The 22,524-nt window shown below is 41.4% G+C and overlaps 1 protein-coding gene across 16 annotated transcripts in view; it reads right to left on the bottom strand.

The window, feature by feature from the left end:
* Window positions 1–21,234, bottom strand: part of iqsec3a (IQ motif and Sec7 domain ArfGEF 3a) — a 252,307-nt gene extending 231,073 nt beyond the window's left edge. For all 16 annotated transcript variants that reach the window (XR_012402130.1, XR_012402129.1, XR_012402125.1 and 13 more), the window contains exon 1: window positions 20,656–21,234. Coding sequence is in view for 3 of the 16 variants with exons in the window: in XM_009300450.5 (XP_009298725.2) it covers window positions 20,656–21,167 (512 nt within the window). In the remaining 13 variants the exon portion in view is untranslated. The remainder of the gene's footprint in view (window positions 1–20,655) is intronic.
* Window positions 21,235–22,524: the final 1,290 nt, after the last annotated feature.

Here is a 22,524-nt window from a genome sequence, read left to right as displayed (position 1 = left end):
CAGAGCCACTGCCGCCAGTACAGCCAGAGCTGCCAGAGCCGCTGCCACTGCCAGAACCGCCACCGCCTGAGCTTCCTGAATGGCCTCCGCCTGAGCTTCCTGAATGGCCGCCGCCTGAGCTTCCTAAATGGCCGCCGCCTGAGCTTCCTGAATGGCTGCCGCCGCCTGAGCTTCCTGAATGGCCGCCGCCTGAGCGTCTTGAATGGCCGCAGCCACCGCCTGAGCTTCTGGAATGGCCGCAGCCACCACCCGAGCCTCCTGAAAGGCCGCCGCCACCCGGGCCTCCTGAAAGGCCACCGCCACCCGAGCCTCCTGAATGGCCGCTGCCACCCGAGCCTCCTTAATGGCCGCCGCCGCTTAAGCTTCCTGAATGGCCGCCGCCTGAGCATCCTGAATGGCTGCCGCCTGAGCTTCCTGAATGGCCGCAGCCACCACCCGAGCCTCCGGAATGGCCGCCGCCACCCAAGCCTCCTGAATGGCCGCCGCCAATTAAGCTTCCTGAATGGCTGCCGCCTCATGATCCTGGGCCACTTCAGCTCCATGATCCAGGGCCACCGCAGCTCCATGATCCAGGGCCACTGCAGCTCCATGCTCCAGGCCCTCTGCTTCCTGAATGGCCGCAGCCACCACCCGAGCCTCCGGAATGGCCGCTGCCACCCAAGCCTCCTGAATGGCCGCCGCTGCTTAAGCTTCCTGAATGGCTGCCGTCTCATGATCCAGGCCCACTTCAGCTCCATGCTCCAGGCCCTCTGCAGCTTCAGGCTCCAGGCCCTCTGCAGTTCCACTCTCCAGGCCCTCCGCAGCTCCAGGCCCTCTGCAGCTCCAAGCTCCAGGCCCTCCACAGCTCCACGCTCCAGGCCCTCCACAGCTCCACGTCCCAGGTACGCCCCCGCTGCCTGGTCCTGGCCCTCCATCCCTCACCCTGTTCTGCTTCCGCTCCACCTCCCGCCTGAACTGTGTTAGGAGCGTCTGGAATCCACTCCTTAATGGGGGGCTCTTTTATGATCACCGGCAATCAAACCACCAGAGGTCGCTGGTAAACACTCACACACATAGGACTACAACAACACACATAGGACTACAAATCTGCTACTAAATGGACTACATATTCAGTCATGCCACACACACCTGCTCCAAGTCTTTACTGATTAGACTCCCACAGCTGATGCTGCTTCTAGACTGATTACTGCACTACATGAACAGCACAGAAACACTCACTGTTGCTGAGTCTTGTTATCTGTCACAGTGACATTACAACGCGTTTCCTTTGTCTGCCTTTGCCCTGTTTTGATCCTTGCCTTGCTGATTTATTTAATTCTGTTTGCTGCCTGCCTCTGACCATCTCCCTGATATTTTGACTTTGACTCTGGATCATTATAATAGATCATTAAATTGACTTGGCATTGCAAATAAGTGGGTCCCCCTTCACTGTAGGCGAGGTAGAGGAAACCCCTAAATGTTGTTTTTTTTTTGGGGGGGGGGGGGGGGGGGCTCAATAAACAGCAAGACCCGCTAGCAACGGGGCTTGCTGCCCAACCCAATAACACCATAATGCTAGCATCACCTGTACTCCTGTCTCCAGTTTCTCAGTCTTCAAGACCTCCAGCTTTCAAGATGGCCGACTCCAGTGCTCCAGCTAACAAAATGGCCGCCACCAGTTCCCCATGTCACAAGATGGCTGCCACCAGTTCTCTTTGTCACAAGATGGCTGCCTCCAGTCTGCCAGGTCACAAATTGGGCGCCTCCAGTCCTCCAGCTCACAAAGTGGTCACAACCAGCCCTCCACCTCACAATATTTTAAGCGCCAATCTGCCACCAGCTCACAAGATGGTTTCTTGTTCCGAGTCTGTTTCTGCCGTAGTTCCTGTTCTAGTTCCTGAAATGCCATTAACTGAGCCTCCAGAATGGCCACTACCACCTGAGTTGCCAGAGCTGATACCACCACCAGAGCTGTTACTGCCTGAGCTGCCACCGCCACCTCCAGAGCTGCTACTGCCACCTCCAGAGCTGCCAGATCCTCCGGAGCTGCCAGATCCTCCGGAGCTGCCAGATCCTCCAGAGCTGCCAGATCCTCCAGAGCTACCAGAGCCGCTGCCACTGCCAGAGCCGCTGCCACCGCCAGAGCCACTGCCGCCAGTACTGCCAGAGCTGCAAGAGCCGTTGCCACTGCCAGAGACACTGCCACCAGTACTACCAGATCCTCAGTCACTGCCAGAGCTGCCAGATCCTCCCAAGCTGCCAGAGTCACTGCCACTGCCAGAGCAGCTGCCACCTCATCCGTCTTTCGGATGAGACGTTAAACCGAGGTCCTGACTCTCTGCGGTCATTAAAAATCCCATGGCACTTCTCGTGAAAGAGCAGGGGTGTAACCCCGGTGTCCTGGCCAAAGTCCCTCTATCGGCCCTTACCATCATGGCCTCCCAATCATCCCCTTCCACCGAATTGGCTCGATCACTGTCTCTCCACTCCACCTATAGCTGGTGTGCGGTGAGCGCACTGGCGCCGTTGTCCTGTGGCTGCCGTCGCATCATCCAAGTGGATGCTGCACACTGGTGGTAGTGTGGAGAGACCCCCCTCATGATTGTGAAGCGCTTTGGGTGTATGGCCATACACAATAAATGCGCTATATAAATACACATTACATTACATTACATTACATTACATTACATTACATTACATTACACCTCCAGAGCCACTGCCGCCAGTACAGCCAGAGCTGCCAGAGCCGCTGCCACTGCCAGAACCGCCACCGCCTGAGCTTCCTGAATGGCCTCCGCCTGAGCTTCCTGAATGGCCGCCGCCTGAGCTTCCTAAATGGCCGCCGCCTGAGCTTCCTGAATGGCCGCCGCCGCCTGAGCTTCCTGAATGGCCGCCGCCTGAGCGTCTTGAATGGCCGCAGCCACCGCCTGAGCTTCTGGAATGGCCGCAGCCACCACCCGAGCCTCCTGAAAGGCCGCCGCCACCCGGGCCTCCTGAAAGGCCACCGCCACCCGAGCCTCCTGAATGGCCGCTGCCACCCGAGCCTCCTTAATGGCCGCCGCCGCTTAAGCTTCCTGAATGGCCGCCGCCTGAGCATCCTGAATGGCTGCCGCCTGAGCTTCCTGAATGGCCGCAGCCACCACCCGAGCCTCCGGAATGGCCGCCGCCACCCAAGCCTCCTGAATGGCCGCCGCCAATTAAGCTTCCTGAATGGCTGCCGCCTCATGATCCTGGGCCACTTCAGCTCCATGATCCAGGGCCACCGCAGCTCCATGATCCAGGGCCACTGCAGCTCCATGCTCCAGGCCCTCTGCTTCCTGAATGGCCGCAGCCACCACCCGAGCCTCCGGAATGGCCGCTGCCACCCAAGCCTCCTGAATTCTGTTTGCTGCCTGCCTCTGACCATCTCCCTGATATTTTGACTTCGACTCTGGATTGTCCTCATACATCTGTTTGGCCCTGTATTGACCACTGCTTGCCTGGCAATTCTAATAAACCTGCATTTACATTTATACATTGCATTTATACATTACTAAATATGGTGCCATCCAGGTTGCTCTATTTCAAGAGAAGTTTAACAACTGCAGCGTTAAGAGATACTACTACTTTAAGAGATAATACTGCACAAGACATTTGGCCAGCAGAGAAACGGTCGTGCCGAACTGAGCCTGGTTTCTCTCAAGGTTTTTTAATCTGTCACTTTCGCCAATTGGTGAAGTTTTTTTCTTTGCCACTGTCGCCACAGGCTTGCATGGTTAGAGACTTGTAGAGCTGTGCATTAATGAATTTGTTCCTTAGTTTTTGGACTCTCAACAGTGAATACTAAATCACACTGAACTGAACTAAACTGAACTGCTACACTAAAAATTGAATGGACACTGTTTTAATCTACTATAATCTTCTATGTAAAGCTGCTTTGACAAAATCTACATTGTAAAAGCAAAGCACTAAAGAAAAAAAATGAATTGAACTGAACTATTAAAGTATTAGACATGTGTCCAAATGTTTCTCATTCAATACTAAACTGCTTTCTGAGTTGTAACTGTTCCAGCACAAGTAAAATTCTTTGTTAAATTTTCTTATATTATTTAGTATGTTGTCTATAAATGCAATCAGTTATTTTTTGCAATATCTTGTTTGAATTTAACTGTATTATCTTTCTTTATCCAAAGATGTTAGGTGAAAAAAATCTTATTTTAATGAATATAAGAGTTAAATAAAACAAATTTTGTTTAAATGCACCAAAAATTATTGTCTATAGTCACTGAGAAATTGATAAAAAATAGATTTTTTTTAAAGAAGCTGTACTCCTAATTTATGCCGAACACTGTATATATGTTTTTTTCTCTAATTGTTCATCTGTTGTTTGTCTCTCATATCTGTATCTCCCCATATTTAAATCTGAAATGGATGTATATGAACATACATAAAATGATTAATTGATCAAATAAATGATAAAATAATAAACATACTTATTTTTAGCTCTAATAGTTGGAAAATATATGTTAATAGCCAAGAGCAGGGAGTGACTGTAGGTACTGACATTAATTTCTAGTAGTAAAGCTAACAAGTAGATCATTGGGATTAATCTTAGTCTGGTCATTAGTGTCACAATCACCAGCTATCTAATCCTTACAGATCACTGGTAAACTCACAGATCACATAGAACTACAAATCTGCCTGTTTATGGACTACAAGGTCCAGTCATGCAACACACACACACAACTGCTCCAAGTCTTCATAGATTAGACTCACAGCTGAAGCTGCTCATGGACTGATTACTGGACTATTTATACAGCACACAAACACACCACCCATAAGCTGCGGAGTCTTGCTAAACTGAATAGTGAACATTATGACGTGGCTTCCTTGCCTTGTCTTGCCGTGTTTTTGACGGATTTTGTTTTTGCCGTCCTGTTTTGTTTGTTTATGTTGCCTGCTTCCTGCCTGTACTGACCATCTGCCTGTTATTTGACCACGACTCTGGATTTCCTGTGTACATCTGTTTGCCCCTGTGTTGACCATTGCTTGCCTGACCACACTGCTAATACATACTGCACTTGAATTTGCACTCTCTTTGTACAAGGTCCACTTCACATTACAATTAGCCTGCTTAGCAGGCTAGCTGCAAAGAAAAATCTCCATAGTAGCTCAATTCAGCTTAATTTACCCTGCTTTCATGCAACTGAGTCAAGGTTAAATTCAGCCAGGATAACCTCAAAATCCCAGCTTAATCCCTTATTTAACTTTTGTGCAATACCCCTCTGCACTTTTGTCTTTCCATCACATCAATTCCAATTGTACCAAAAACCTCTCCTCTCTCCCTGCAGGGACATCTGTTCTGAGCAGCACAGCCAAATTAGACAAACATCTTGACCTTCTTTGAGACAAACTCTTAAGTAGACAGAAAGTAAAAGACAAGAACCAGTCTAAAGTTGATTCAAATGCAGATTTCAGAGTCTGTACCCTCTGATGCCACTCATAAGAACAAGAGAACACACTGAGGACATATTTAAATATTTATTAAGGCGAATCTGGATGTGACAATGCACTTTTTAAAATCTGTATGAGGTTTTAGGTGAACAGTGTAATTTCTGCAGCTATACAATGAAAAAATTATAAATTGTCAAAAGTCAAAATTCTAATTGTCTTTATCTCATGATTTATTTATGATTACAAATGTAATTTTTAAACTAGAGTTCATTTTTATCTAAAGTTGTCAATCAAAAGTTAAGTGTTAAAAAGTGTTAATTAGAAGATTTTTTTTACAGTGATAAATAATGTTAGACTGACTGACCTTTTTCATGAATGAAAGTGGAAAGTGTTTTAGTGATGAAAATAAGTGTGCTTAAATGTATTGAATAAACATACTGTTTCAGTGTACTTCAAATCTTAAAATATGTATATATTTTAAACTACATTCAGATTCTATAATATTTATGAAATAGCTCACTTAAGTACAGCTGTGTGTACACCCTTATAACATAAAGGGCACCTATGATGAAAATCAACCTTTGGAAGCTGTTTGGAAAGAACTGTGTGTAGGTATAGTGTGTCCCCTGTCATATTGTGATAGAAACACAAAAAGTCTATTTTTTAAAGGTGACATATACTGCATTGATTTAATAAGTTAAATTGCTCTCTGGTATCTATATAGTAGGTTTACGACTTTTTATGACGTTTTATATACTCATGTATTTCTCCATAAAATACTTATAGAATCAGAAGGTCCATGATTGACCATTAATGATTCTTGTCATGAATATTAATGAGCTCAGCTCTGACATGCAATTGAGACAGACACATAAACAGAACATGATGTATGCCAAGATGGCATTTTGAATGGATCGAATTTTCAAACTCTGAGCATGAAATTTAGGTAATTGGATTAAACTTTTTTTTTTCATCAAGCAAATGTGGACATTATATTGGCACATTTCTAGTATTTTTACCTTGAAGGAAAATGCCTAAATCTAAAACGACCTTGTGCTGTTAGCAAAGCAGCTATCAGTGTCATCAATGTAACTAACAGTGATAATGATTATGAAGATGGAATGATTTATGATTTTGAAAATGAAGAAGAATTTCCCTCACTTCCTGTAACACTTAGCAAGCCTCCAATTGTCAAGAAACCAATGCATTCACAGTTCAATTCAGACAACTTTAAGTTTCATGAGATTGTTGACAAATTGGCTCAACTCATATATACAAGATTTAATGCACTAGAAGAAATGGTTAAAGCTAGTTGTGGAGAGATAAGTGAACAATCTACGTGCACCTTCATGAATTTTGTGGCATTACAGCAGAAGATGGAATATGAAAGTGCACAGCATCCCAGAAGTAACAAAGCAGAATATTGTGAGGTGATATAGGGAAGCAGTGTGGAAAGCTGTGAAAAAAACTGTCCATTTCTTTGAGATCCCGGTTTGTGGTTCACCAAATATTTAACAAAGCAGGACAGAGACTCAAGGCGGAAACTGAGAAAAAGGAAAGTTATTGATCATAAATGATGTTTTTTTTTTTTTTGTTGTTAATATTTCTAAAGGTGCTGATTCAACTTAACTTGCATTTTTAGTTTCAATAATGTTCCTCATCTAAAGGTTTACATCATATTATTTTTCAACCAAGTTCTGTTAATCTGTTAAATGTATCTATTTTTATTTCTTTTAACGCTAACGGTCTGCTTAATAGTATCAAAACAAAAGCATTATTTTATTTACTAAACAATAAAGGTCTGATTTCTGTTATATACAAAAAGCTCATTCAGTAAATGATGATTGCAAATTTTGGAATGCTCAGTGGGGTATTTCAACATGGTTATCCCATGGTTCTAAACATTCAGCTGGGGTAATTACATTTAAGAACAAATTTCATGGTGAAGTTGTGCATTGTATAAGTGGTCCTGAAGGTCATTTGTTTGTATGCTACACGGCTGTAATGATATTAATACACCTAATAATAGGAAAATAGAAAATTATAATTTTTTAGAAGTTATGAGGAACACCTTAAAAGGTTGGTTGGACAAATGCTCATAAAATTTTCAGAGGGGATTTTAATATTATTTTAGGATTGTGTTGTAGATAAATGGTCACCAAGTTGATCACATTCAACAAATGTCAACCTCAAAAATTTTATGGATATGTATAATCCTAAAGATATTTACAGCTTAACACCCAAATGACAGTTTTCATAGACTAATAAGTCAGGATCTAATTTATCCAGAATAGACCATTGGTTATTTCTGAAAGTGTTGAAAGAGATGGAGTAGAAGTAGATTTTTTTTTCTTTTAACAGATCATAAAGCCATTTATATAAATGTGAACCACTTTAAAAACTTATGCAAATATTTCATATTGGAAACCTAATAATTCTCTCTTACTGCCTAATGAGGTCCAAATAAAAGTTAAAGAACTAAATTGTAATTTTTGGTTTAAAGCTAAACAGAAAAAAATGCCTTTGAAAAAAAAATGTGTCTTATAATTTGAAATTGTCAAATGTATAAAAATAATATATATGGTTCATTTATGGCCAAAAGTAAATGAGCTGAGGATATTAGCATTATAACAAAAATATAAATTTTTTTCTCAAATACACCCAAAGTCTCTGTTAGAAGATGAAAAGTTGAAATGGTTGAGTTGTCATAAATAAATAAATAAATAAATAAATTCTCAATAATGTAGGGATTTTTTTAATAATGTATACATTTCTCCCAGGTGAATTTCTAATGAGTTTCTAATGAAGGTCTAAAAGAAGGTTGCCCTCTGTTCACATTTCTACTTTTTTTTTTTTGTTTTTTCTTTGTGCTATGCAGTGCTGTCTTTTCCTTTCAATATCACAATGACATGATCTGTCAAAAAATTACAGTACAAACAGCTAACAAAAAATATTGACATCTTTTTCACTAGAACACCCCTCCAGAGTACACTGTTGTATTGACAAGTAATTTGGCTGTATTATCTGCACACAATGGTACAAGAACTTGTTCTTCTGATGGCACTGACTGAATTGATACAGAAATTTAATTTTGAGGGACTGGGTTTTGCAGGTAATCCATGGTATTTTGCACTTACGGTTTTGCACATTTCAATTCTGATCTGAGAAATGTACCAAAGCAACTGAGAAAAACTGTAATATATTTATTCTTGCTAAAAGCAGCATACACGTGCATGATTACAACCTACAAAACATGTGCATGATCTTTTATTCATGTGATAAATTTAGGATCTTTTGCATTTTATTTTTATTCACAAATTGCCCAGTATAGTTACTTTTGTTGTTGTAAAATATTTATAAAAAATAATTGAAGACAACAGTATAGGCCAATGTGTAAAATCATATAATCAATAAAACAATTAATAAATGAATAAATAAATTTAAAAACAGCCGTAATTCTATGTTAGGAAATATAAACATATCAAAAATATAGGAAATAAATGTCAATGCATAAAGTAAAAAAAAAATTATTGTTTTTGTGCTAAATGTACAAATCTTTACAAACAGCACTATTTTTTTATTAGATTGAAAGACCAGAGAAAACCCATGCAGTATGATCAGAAGTGGACAAAAAGCTTAAGCATTTAAACGGCTTATTTTTTTACTTGGATGTGTCTCTCTTGTTTACCTGTGATCCGACAAAGCAAAATTTGTCTTATTATCATGCAAACAGGGCAGCATTAGTCATGTTAAATTTGCCGACTCCCTCTGGATCATATGTTTAGTCATCCTAGCCTTTCTCCTAGTAATGTTCATATACTAGCCTTTGAACGGTACAGTACAAGCAAAAATAGTGTCTTCTCTGGTTGCATAGCAAACGATTGATGTATAAATAGTAGATATGTGATGCAATTATATATATATATATATATATATATATATATATATATATATATATATATATATATATATATATATATATATATATATATATATATATATATATATTGCCCTAAATGCACACACCGATTATAAGCATATTCATAGCATTGCAGTCCTTCTGTGGTTCTGGATATTTCAGTGAGCACAGATGCCAAATACAACAGATGGCATTCAGACCTGAGCATGTGTGCTTTGAGGTCTGTGACATCAGCTGAGAAATATATTAAGCTGCTCAGCTGAAAATATTGGCCTACAGATATGTACTGTAGGCCTCGACTTGTTTTTCCTCAATTAGCATATGCATTATTCACATTTAGTATTCATCTAATACAATATCTCTAACAGCATGCATTAATTAATATCACATCTCTCTGAAGTGTGCCATTTTTCATTGTGTAATGCATGACAATCTAATTTTGCCAGCAGCTGCACCAGACTCTCAGTGAGATCATAAACAATTTTGGCCTTCAAGATGTAAACTGGACAAAAATGGTTATGAATGCATAATTAAATGCAGTTAATTACAATGAAGCTAACATGTTTGTATGAGTTGTTTTTTGATTTATATGGTATGACATAGTTAAGTATGAAATAACCACAAGTGCAGTTCCCCTTCAGATGGGGAACTTCAATGCTATCAGTGGATTTATTTAATCGACGAACGGGGATTTAGTTTCAGAAAGCCAATCATCTGAAAGAGTATATAACGGGCTAATGAAATGCCAAATGAGTTGGCAGCGTAAGCTTGCGCACCTGGAGCTTATTGCCAATTAGCTCCGCATATAAGCACAGGGAAAGCAAGGAATGCCATCCTATTCACTTCAGAGACTATTACAACCTTCTGAGAGAGTCAATGAGGGTTCCTCCTGCTGTGATCCAGCTTTTTGAGCGAACGAGAGTATTCTCCCGGTCCAGAGTGTGTACATGCAGCGGCAGACGGTCGAGCTGGGTTCTCCCTTGCCTGGCGTTCTTTGGGTCCGGTCCTCCAGAGTGGTGCGTATAAAGTTGCAACTTCACAAAAAGAGCAACACAGTCGTGCAGCACGTCCTTTTCAGGATGGTGCTCCGACCGTGCGTTTCAGGATGCGGTGGTTTTCTGTTCCCGGATGATGGGCACGAGCACTTAGTTGCATGTCTGGGGGTCCAGCATGTTAATGCGGTGCTCGCGGGCAGTTCATGTCGTCATTGCGATGCCATGACTGTTGCGGAGTTAAGATCGCGGCTAGCCTTTGCAAAAGGGCGAACCACCCCAGCTGTCCCCTGCACTGCAGTGGGCACTCGGGCAGATCTGAGGGTTCCAGTGGGAGATGATCCGTCGCCTCCGGGCCTGCAGACCTCCCGCTCCTCCAAGCGCTCCATCCAAGCTTCGAGCGAAGGAAGCTTTCCATCTAAACAGATGGTAGCCCTTACGTTCAATGACACTGGGGACCAGACGTCCACTACTGCATCGGAGGGTGGGCTTTCATGTCTACGGGAATCCAGGCCCGCTCGCCCCCCTTGGGCAGGTGAGCGCTGTCAAAACAGATCCTGAAACGGACATGTTAGCTGTACTTTCCCGGGCTGCTTCGGCCATGGGTTGGAGATGGTTTATCCCTCAGCTCCGCAGCCGGACCGACTAGATGGGTGCTACTTAGAGGACCAGAGGGCTAAGCTTTCAAAGCCTCTCGTCCCCTTCTTCCCGGTGGGTCCAACCCAGGCTTGTGAGTTTCACACCGCATCCGACTAAACTTTTCTGACCACTAAGTCCACTACGTGTGCGTTGGGGAGGACGATGTCCACATTAGTGGTCCAGGAGCGCCATCTCTGGTTAAACTTGGCTGATATGCGCAAAGTCGACATAGTCCGCTTTCTTGACTCCCCCATATCTCAAGCTGGCCTGTTCGGTGACATTGTCTATGAATTCAACTAGGAATTCAAGGCGGTGAGAGAGCAGTCTGATGCGATGGGTAATGTCACCTATCGGCAGGACCGTAAGTTCGCTCTGCCCGCTGAACCGTCCATATCTGCTGCTCCTTGCCGAAGGCGCCCGGCTACGAGAGCTGCCCCACCCCCGCACACGCCTCCGGCGAAGCAACGCGTCGAGCACCTCAAAAGCAGGCAGCCCCCTCTGCCCAGAGCACCGCTAAGTCTGGTAAACGGACTGCGAAGCGTTCCTGGGGCAGGTCACCTGGAGAAGAGGGAACTTGCTCTTTCCCCACTGGAGGGCGGGGCCCCATTTCTAACGGTATTTTTTACTGCAATGAAAACCTCAATGAAAGAGCACTTTTCCACTTTCCCGGATGTGACAGCCCAAAATCTGCCAGTCTGGGACGCTATGCTTCTAGCTCGCAGGTTCGATGCATTTCGCCAGTGGCTCACGAGCGATGGGAGGACGGTCTCCTTTCTCCCACCCCTCGAGCCTCCCCCTCCGGAGTTTGGGTGCGGAGTGAGAGCAAATCTCTCGCCTCCAGCTCTTCCACGGGACCCTCACGCTTCCCGGATTGGCACACTCACTCCGCGCTGCCCCACTGCTGGTATGTCAGCGATTGTAGCGATGAGTCCATTAGCGAGGGGGTTTCAGGTCAACCGAGAAAAGAGCAAACTCCCCCCCGTGCAGATGATCTCTTTTTTCAGGCTGGAGCTGGACCATGACAGCGCACCTCTCCGGAGAGCGCGCTCAGCTGATGCTGAACTGTCTGAGAGAGCTCGACAGCAAAATAGTGATCCCACTGAAATTATTTTAGAGACTCCTGGGGCATATGGCATCTGCAGCCACTGTTACGCCGCTCGGATTACTCCATATGAGACCACTGCAGCACTGGCTTCACGATCGAGTCCCCAGACGCGCATGGCACGTACGCGCACACCGAGTCACTGTTACTTCGTTGTGTCGCCGCGCCCTCAGCCCTTGAAACGACCCCTCGTCCCTACAGGCCGGAGTGCCTCTAGGACAGGCGTCCAGTCATGTTGTTGTTTCAACAGATGCTTCCAGCACGGGCTGGGGGGCTGTGTGCTGTGGGCATGTGGAAAGGAACCCAGTTGCATTGGCATATCAATCGCCTGGAGCTGTTGGCAGTGTTCCTCGCTCTCCACCGTTTTTTTTTTTCCGGTGCTGGAGCAGCAGCACGTGCTGGTCAGGACGGACAGCACGGCGGCGGTGGTGTATATCAACCGCATGGGGGGTATTTGCTCTCATCGCATGTCTCAGCTCGCCTGCCGTCTGCTCCTCTGGAGTCATCCGCGGCTGAAATCGCTGCGCGCCATTCACATTTCAGGCAGGCTCAACCGTGCAGCCGATGCGCTCTCACGGCAGCCTTTACGTCCTGGAGAATGGAGACTAGACCCCGAGTCTGTTCAGCTGATATGGGCGCTCAATGTTTCCCCCGAGATCGCTCATTGCCATTTGTTCTTTTCCCTGACCGAGGGCTCTCTCGGCACAGAAGCACTGGCCCACAGCTGGCCTCGGGGCATGCGCAAATATGCGACCTTACTGTGCAAGGTCAGGGAGGATGAGGAACAGGTTACTGGTTGCACCCCTCTGGCCCAACCAGACCTGGGGGGTATTCCAGAAAGCTGGGTTAACTTACCATCTGCTAAAACCTAAACTCTCGGTTGATTTACCCAAAACCTGCTTACCGTGAGTATGTTGGTTCCAAAACAGGTGACAAGAGTTAGTTAAATCAACCTCCTGAAGATAACCGCGGGTTAATGCGCGTGCACGGCACACACCTGAAGGCATTTTCAGTAGATCGCCGAATTCACGAGTCACCATAGAAAGTCACGGTAAGAAAAAAAGGGCAACGCACTTTACAGAGGCAGAGCTGGAGGTTTTAAAAACAGAGATTACACATCTGCTTCAATGAAGGAAAGAAATATAGAATAAGAAATAGATAAGAAAATAAAAAATAAATAATAAGAAAATTTATTAGTTCATTAAATTACACATGCCACCCTCCATTTTATTGTAATAATAAATTAAACTTCTCTTTAACATCCTTTTGAGTATTTTGTGTAACCATTCATGCATTTATTTTTTTTTGCCATTAATTTCTTAAGGCCACAATATGTGTATTGACTAATAAGGCTTATAGAAATTGTAATCTTTCTGGAGCTAGAACTCTGTCCAAAGTCATTAAACACAGAAACATTATCATAAAAGGTAATATTTAATTACTGGAGCTCTTTATTTAACACTCTAGAATATTCTTTCTGACATGCAGCTAATAGAAAGAGGCCTGTCTAACTGCTGTGTCCTATAATAAAGGCTTTTCAGTGGTTGAGTTTTTGACTTAAACCACACACTCTGTCACTGTTGTAAGTGATTGTTGTCAGATAGCTTTAGGTTCTTTTTATTTTGCATGCAGACGAAGTTCCTTCTGCCTCAACTAACAAGCAGTGTAAGAATTTTCTGCACTTTTCCATATTTGAATATTACTCTTGGATCACAAAATCTTTTATCTACATATTTAAATTCTAAAGTAGCTGTATAAGGTCCATCGTCAAAGATAAAGTCACATGAGCATCACCTTAAGGTGAGAAATGTATATGAAAAATATGTTACACGTTGAAAGGTGCGTGTATAAAGCAGTGTAAAAAATCATTCATTTTATTTCAGGAAATGAAGAAATGAACAGACCAAACTATTTGATTAAACATAGTTTTTTGACTAATTAAATTTTTTTAGCACTCTTCCATCTGTTTTGTCTGCTTGGGTCACTGAGATTTCCTCTGGGTCAGGCTGCAGGTAGGGTGTCATCATATAAGGCAGAAAAGGGTATCTTTTGTCCTCCAGCAAGTAACAATGTAGTGCCCAGTAATGATTCTATTTTATAATACAAATATAATAAAAATAAACATTGTGTTAAGCAACATTTGCTTTATAGTTTTTTTTTTTACTATATTTGTGTTATACACTTGAATCATTACTTCCTGAAAATCAGCCATTTAGCCTCAACATAGTGATGAGGTGGGGTCATCACATATGAGCTGGTAGGTGGAAGCAGTAATGAGTTTAATAGTTGAAACACCAAAAGATTAAGGATAGAAAATTAAGTTGTACCTGCACACATACTTTGGACAAATTTTATATTATCAGTGTCTTTTAGTGACTGATGGAGCTTTAAAATCGGCTGCAATTAATGCACACAATAGCATTTAGAAACCCTGAAAAAAAAATATATATATATATATATATGAACGACGTCCTACATCTCAAATTTTAGATATATTTTTCTACAAAAGACAAAGCTGCCACTTATAATATTATACAGAAAAATGTGAGGGTGCAGAAGAAGAGAAAAAACACGAGATCTGTAAGTGAGATTTGAACTCGCTCTGTTGTGCGCTCCGTTGTTCTTTATCGACGCACTGTCCACTACACTATTGCCGTGCTCTGAATCAATTGTGTAATGATACGCAGTAATGTATGACCAAGGAACTGTACGAAAGTGTAAAAAACAGTTCAGTGCCAGGCATACTGTACAGGTGGTCATACTGCCACATTGTACAGTTGCTTAAAATGCCCTGACGCGAATACAAAGAGCTGCACTGAATGTTTTTTATGGTAAGCGCAGACCCGGGGTTTGTCACATTTGATTTCAAAAAGGTTTGTTAAATACATTAACATTATGAATTTGGTTATGAAAAAAACTATGCACACCCTCTCACAACGAATAAACTTGTATCTGTGTGTCCACATCCATAAATATTCCCATCAAAAGAGCACGCAATGCTCAGTAAACTCTCTAAAACAGACAAACTCTGAAACATAGCAACTTACTCTCTGAACATAACCTGCTCCGGAGCAGGTTATCTTCAGAGAGTAAGTTGCTATGGCTACTTAATATACCCAGAAGTTACCTCCGATTTTGGAACTAAAGTTGAGGTTATCCACCTACATACTCTCAAACTTACCCGGGTATGTCACATAACCTGTTTTCTGGAACAGCCCCCTGAATGTCAGAGCTCTCCCTCCTTGCGATGGGCATCCCTGGCAGATCCCTTTGAGGGAGCACCTACTCTCTCAGGGACAGGGCACCAGGTCAACAGCAGGGAAGTGCTGTGTCAAAACAGAGGTTGGCCCACTGGATAGTGGATGCCATTTCCCTCGCTTACCAGAGCCAGGGCGAGTTGTGTCCCCCGAGAGTGCGTGCACACTCCACTCGGAGCATCGCATCCTATTGGGCGCGTCCACGCGGCGCCTCTCTAACAGACATCTGTAGAGCTGCGGGCTGGGCGACACCTAATACATTTGCAAGGTTTTACAATCTGCGAGTGGAGCCGGTTTCCTCAAGGGTATTAGGTAACCCTTGGTGATTGAGGAAACAACTTGGTTAAGGTGTTGAAACACGATTGCTGCGCCATTCTCCCTAACACGGAGATACGTGCGCACTTGCTGGCCCCTTACATTGTAGGTCTGCCTGCTGGTCAGCCCGCGTTTTGGGTATAGGTGCCCGCTATGCGTTATCCCCACAAGGTGATCCCATATGCTTATTCAGCCCTGGTGCAGTCCCCCCTTACGGGTGGACCCGTGTCTTCCCTCTCCGTTAGCAGGTGGCCTCCGCAGCGTCCTCCCTATTGGGACTGCACACTTTCCCAACGTACTGTCGTATTTTCCTAGAATTATCTAGACGCTTGCGACTCCCAAAAAATATATTTAAATCCGTTAAACTACTTTGAAATGGGATAAGCAAGGGCCAGGGATCATGTTGAAAGACCGCGCCTCTCTTTGATGCAGGAGCGCTCACGCTATGCCTGGCTATCCTCTCATCGGAGGCGAAGGTAAGGTCCAGTCATTATGGCGTTTTCCAGACATTTCCCCATTCGTGGATTAAATAAATCCACTGATAGCATTGAAGTTCCCCATCCGAAGGGGAACGCTCTGGTTACTAAAGTAACCCTCGTTCCCCGAGGAGGGGAACGGAAATGCTATATAGCATCACCATAATGATTGTTCCTTAGCTGTAAGTGTCAGTCTCTTCAGCTTAAAAGGATGGCGTTTCCTTGCTTTCCCTGTGCTTATATGCGGAGATAATTTGCAATAAGGCACACGTGCGCAAGCTTTTGGCATTTCATTGGCCCGTTATATACTCTTTCAGACGATTGGCTTTCTGAAACGAAATCCCCATTCGTAGATTAAATAAATCCACTGATAGCATTGAAGGTCCCCTCCTCAGGGAACAAGGGTTACTTTAGTAACCAGAGTGTTTCTCCCGTTATGTCAGCACAATTGCAAAGTAATTTATTTCATTCAAAAGTTAGCATTAAGAGACTTATAATTAATACACAAGTTGTTTGTGTGTGCTCTCTTTCACCAAAAGTAGTCAAAAATAAAGCTGGAGCAGAGGTTTGCTTCTCCCAGAGCAATACTACAGTGTTTTTTTTCCTGGATTAATTTGTTCTAAACTAAACATTTGTGTCAATGATTCATTCACTAAGACAGTTGCTTGCTTTGTTTACAAATGAATCAGCTGTTGTACAGCATCTGATTTAATGAGTTAGTGAACTGTTCTGTAATATGGAGAGTTGCTGCCAAATGTACCAGCACGATTTATTTTTGACACCCCTCTATCAAACTGTACTGTTGTGTATGGTCAATAACGATGCAATTGTCTAAATAGGTACAGTTGAAGTCAGAATTATTAGCCTTTCTGAATTATTAGCCCCTTGTATATTTTCTATCATTTCTGTTTAATGGTAAGATTTCTAAACACATTTCTAAACATAATAGTTTTAATAACTCACTTCTAATAAATGATTTCTATTATCTTTGGCATGATGACAGTGTATAACATTTTACAAAATATTTTTCAAGATACTAGTATTCAGCTTAAAGTGCAGTTAAGGATTAACTATGTTAATTACAGTAGGTTACAGTTTTTCTCAGTGGCTTTGGTGCATTTCTCACAACACTATTTACATTTGCACAACAGTTAATTGTTGTGCATTTCTCAATAAGTTGCATTTCTCAAAGCAATTAGCACAAACTGCAAAATATTGTTGATAACTTGGAAAAGCGTGTCACTTGCTTAAAATGGATAACTCATTCCTCAAAAGTAAGTATTTATGTCAATGAAAGTGTCAGTGTCATCAAGATGAAAAGTCCTGACACCATTGTTTATGAACAAGATAGTCAAATTGCTTTGTTGTGTTTCCATTATGACAATTTACTTTGTAAGTTTGTTCCAATGCAAAAAAGTCAGATTTTGGTGACACTTCCTGAAAATGGTCAAGACAGCACTATATACTATTTGCACAGCCATTTGAAAAAGACAGTAAAGTTAGACATCACTGCATTTAGCGAGGTATCTGAGTATAAGACACTGAATATGTGTGTTTCAGATTTTTACGGCATTTGCTCTTTGCCATTCTAATATATTTACAGCATTGTGCAAAAGAATAAATACACCTTTATTTACAACAAACATAAGCCTCCTTTGGGTAGAGCTGTGCACAACTGTAAACAATATTGCAGTATTGCAGTATATTGGAACTAAACCTACAGTATACATTGGTCTGTAAATCATTCATGAAATTGTTCAATTTAAGAAGACATTTTCAGAAAAAAAAAGATTTAAACATTTTTATAAAATTGACATTTGACAGATTTTAACACCTAGGTCAACATTTTTGTATGTAATGACTTAAGTAATGAAATGAGGACTATTAGTTTTATATGCAATGACTATTTAGCATTCACAAGTTTTGTTAATTTTGACTAACATGACATAAGCCATGATCATGTTATAAAACAGCGAGTTGTATGAAAGGAATTAATACATGTTCAAAAACATTTGCAATTTGTTGGAAGGAATGAGAAACCAAACACTATGATGTGCGCAAATGACTAATTGTTTTGAGAAATGCTTTAGCTGTTGTGCAAATGTAAATAGTGTTGTGAGAAATGCACCAAAGCCACTGAGAAAAACTGTAAAATAGGCAAGTTGTGTTATTTAGGCAAGTCAATGTGTAACAGGTTTGTTTAGTAGATAACATAAAATGCTCTAGGGGCTAATAATATTGACCTCCATTATTTATTTATTTACTTATTTATTTATTTTATTAAAAACTGCTTTTATTGTAGCTGAAATATATATATATATACACCATGTATATATGTCCCCCTGACACATCAACCGTTCCGTTTAGTGTTTTTATTATTGTTATTATTATTATTATTTGTAATTTAAAAATGAAAACCATGACGCATGAACCAAACATCCAGCTGTCCAGCATTTGGGTGACTTATTCCTTTAATCCCTCCATTTTAATCTTGGAATGTAATTTATGCCAGCCATTAATCTTACCCTACACATTAATTCCACCACACATAGGTTTGTATGACCTGTGCCCTTTTGGATCTCAGCTGTGGTGAATCTCATATCGCAGTGTCATCTGCTGTATGCAAATGTATCCAATATCCTTCTTAAGTGAATCGTTTTAAGGAGATGAAGCCTCAAATCAGAAATAGAGCATGACTCATATCAACTCCAATGTGTCAGAGCACATTTTGTGATGCAATAAAAGTACATACATGTTGCTATAGTGCTATTAGCTGTTCTTTTATACAATTTTCACTGTCAGCTGTTTGAGAGGAACCTACAAAACCGACTAAATCAAATGTAGATTTTATAGAAAATGTTTAAATCCACAGAAAGAAGGTTGCTTGTTCAAGCCCTGGCTGGGTCAGTTGGCATTTCTGTGTGGAGTTTGCATGTTCTCCACATGTTCGCATGGGTTTCCTCCGCATACTCCTTGTGGTATAGGTGAATTAAATAAGCTAAATTGGCCGAAGTGTCTGTGTGTGAATGCATGAGTGTAGGGGTATTTCCCAATTTTGTGTTGCGGCTGGAAGGGTATCCGCTGGGTAAAACATATGCTGGATAAGTTGGAGGTTCATTGCACTGTGGCGGTCCATGATATATAAAAGGACTGAGCCCAAAAGAAAATAATGGAATTAATTAGTGTTTAATTCCAAATACTTGAATAATAATGCATCTACAGTAGTTTAACAGCACAGGCAACCAAATTAAACTAACACATAACTTTATAGTGACTGGGCCCATTCAGTAAGTACCTCAATTTAAAGCCAATCTTTCATTACATAGCCGATCCGGTTTTAGTCCTACAGTATTTACTGTTTTTGTCCTAGATTTTATCTAAATCAGGTTCAGTAATAATATTTACAGATTATTCTTTTTAATGTCTCACTTTCAGATTGTTAATGTCATCTGTCCAGTTACACCACAGCATAGCAGCAGGATAAAGCAGGATATTATTTGCTGAGAAGATTTCATAGAAAGGGTCCTAAAATAAGCCTTTCATTTTAAAGAGGATTTGTTGAGGCAATCAGCATGAGTTGGTTTACTGTGGGCTAGGTTGACAAAAGCTAGACAGTGTGTAAAAAAAAATCGAGAAAATCTATGTGGCACACTTTATGCTGATTGTCTGAGTATAATTAATAATCATCTAATAATTAATAATCATCTTTCTGCAGAAGCTTAAATACAATCAAATAAATGCGTAAGTCTTTGTTTTGATAGCACATTAAATGGTTCTTCTCGCATTAGTTTATGCTTTTGATTTGCATTATAGAACCATGATCTTCCAACAACTTTTAACCTTCAGAAGTTCAAAAACGATTTATTATTATCATTTGTAATAACTTTAAATGATATATTGTCTGAGATGGTGTATTATTGTATATTACAGTTCAAAAGTACGTTTTCTGTTATTTTACAGATTTATTTCTCTATTTACAGACTTATTTCTCTACATTATACACTAAAATGTCAAAAAAAAAGTCACTGTTAAACAGTAGAATTGAATTTTCGGCAACAAAAATCGACAGAGCAGAGATCAAGGCCAGGTGTGTTAAGTAAAAGACAGACAGACAGACAGACAGACAGACAGACAGACAGACAGATAGATAGATAGATAGATAGATAGATAGATAGATAGATAGATAGATAGATTATTTATGTGATTTTTCTACTGATTTCTAAAGCATTATGGACAGGATTGGAATTTTACATTTTACATCATCATTCATTCATCATCATCATCATCATCATCATCATCATCATTATTATTATTATTATTATCGTCGATGTCGTCGTCACCATCATAATAATTTAGAGTGTATTATTGAAAAGATTTTTATTCTACACATGTGACTTATATAAATAATAATATTAATCGCATTTAACTGTCAGTCTTTCATGTATAAAATTATCGCTCCTGACACTAATATGAAACAAATGCCGCATGATCGGAGGTAGAGTGTGTGATGCACCGTGCGTTTCTTGCTGTGGTTTTTACTTACTCTGGTTTCCTGGCAAGGCCGACGGACCGGCACAGTGTCGATGGCGTTTGCGGAACCAAAGACTTGCAGGATGGGCTTTTCTTGTCGTCGTCTGCTGACTCAGGGCTGGACTGACTCGCTTTTAGAGTCGGTGGAGATGTAGGTACCAGCTGCAGATGCTGCGGGTGATGAATGGGTGCTGCTGGCTGCGGCTGCGGCTGTTTCGACGGATGCTGCTGTTGCGGCAGCTGCGGCTGGGTTTGACCGTGACTCCCCGAATGCTGGTGAGGGTGAACGGCCGGGTGCGGGCTGCTAGTAGGCGGGGATGGGTGATGGTGGTGCGGATGATAATGTTGGTGCTGATGCGGATCTTTCAGCTGACGGTTCTCGCCGATCAAATCCTCAACCTTCCTCTCGAGTTCGTCGATCCGCTGCCGCTGGGTTTGAATCAGACTCTGCTGGTTTTGTACAATAGTGGTGAGTTCTTTGAGATAAAGCACGGCTTTCATTGGGTTGTCCAGCAAGCTCTCCATCTCGAAGATTGAAGCCTCTTAAGTCAGGTCAGAGCTGGTCTTCTGGATCCTGAGGCTCTACGAATGCGAGTGATGGTGCTGATGCAGGAGAGATTGGGGAGGAGCTGAGGACGGTTGATGATGTCAGCCCTCTAGCCAATAAAAGAGAAGCATGTTTGTATGCAATACACACTTTCTGATTATGACATCAATTTAAAAGTGCACCAAAAAGTTTTTCCACAATAAAAATTTTACACCTGGGTCGCGTTCAAAATATTCTCCCCCTAAATATATTCATTAATATACAAAATAACTATTATTAAATGCCTGTAATATTAATGTATTGATCTAATTTATATGAATGTAGTTAATAATAATGTATTACTTTAGTACACTAATGGAGTTAATGCTCAACAAATGATGAATGAACTATTTGCTAAAGCTTAATAAATGATTTACTTGTGTAATGTTATTATAAAGTGTTATAGAGAATCTCACTGTCTGAGGAAGCTCTTAGATTTAAACTAAAATATTTTAACTTGCATTTTAAAGCCCAGCAAATTTCTGGGCAAAACACTAAAAGGCAAACACTAAACCCCTGCATAGTATAACTACATACAGTAAAACAATATACAAAAGAAAGAGATCAACCTAATTTCTGTATTGTAAATGAAACTCCAATTTGCACATTTTCATATTGAAGCCTCTGGTTGTTCATTATATGGTCGTTATTTGAGGGTGAAACTATATAACTTGAACTGTCAAACACTACAAACGCTGAAATAAATAACAAATGTCTGTGATATTGCTATATGCCAAACAAATTATAGAGCACATGTGACCACTATTGACCTTATATTCTTCACGTATGAGCAGGCACAGCCATTGGAATCGTTTTGGCTGGAGTCTCACTTCCATTAAAATGAGCTAGTAAGCCTCTTGATGCCTCAAAAACTGATATTTTCTCATTATATTATTCTACTTTTTATGTATAGTCATGAACAGACTAGTTTGTAGAGCAAGCAGTTTGCTGCTGTTTATCAGTTTGTTTTCTGCTGTTTATTATCCCTAGTTATTTTTCCATGGGAAACTGAATCAGAAGTTTTTAAAGAAACGCGAAAATGGGCGCACTTCCTCAATGCAGAATGAGGTCAAGCATTTAGTTGAGTTAAAAAATAGTATGATTTGTAACCTCTCGAGGCACTGTTATTAGTGGTCTAATAGGAATAATTGTGCACTACAAAAGATTTACATGTGGATAAAATAGTGTAATAGAAAAACAACAGACTCAGCTGTTGTCTCATGCACGTTGTTTATTCTGATTAATTGGCAAATGCATTGAAAGAGGTGTGTTCAAAAAATATCAGTGTGGATTTTT

This window comes from Danio rerio, chromosome 4, assembly GCF_049306965.1.
Source record: "Danio rerio strain Tuebingen ecotype United States chromosome 4, GRCz12tu, whole genome shotgun sequence".
Taxonomy (NCBI): domain Eukaryota; kingdom Metazoa; phylum Chordata; class Actinopteri; order Cypriniformes; family Danionidae; genus Danio; species Danio rerio.
This window is presented reverse-complemented; position numbering and strand designations above follow the sequence as displayed.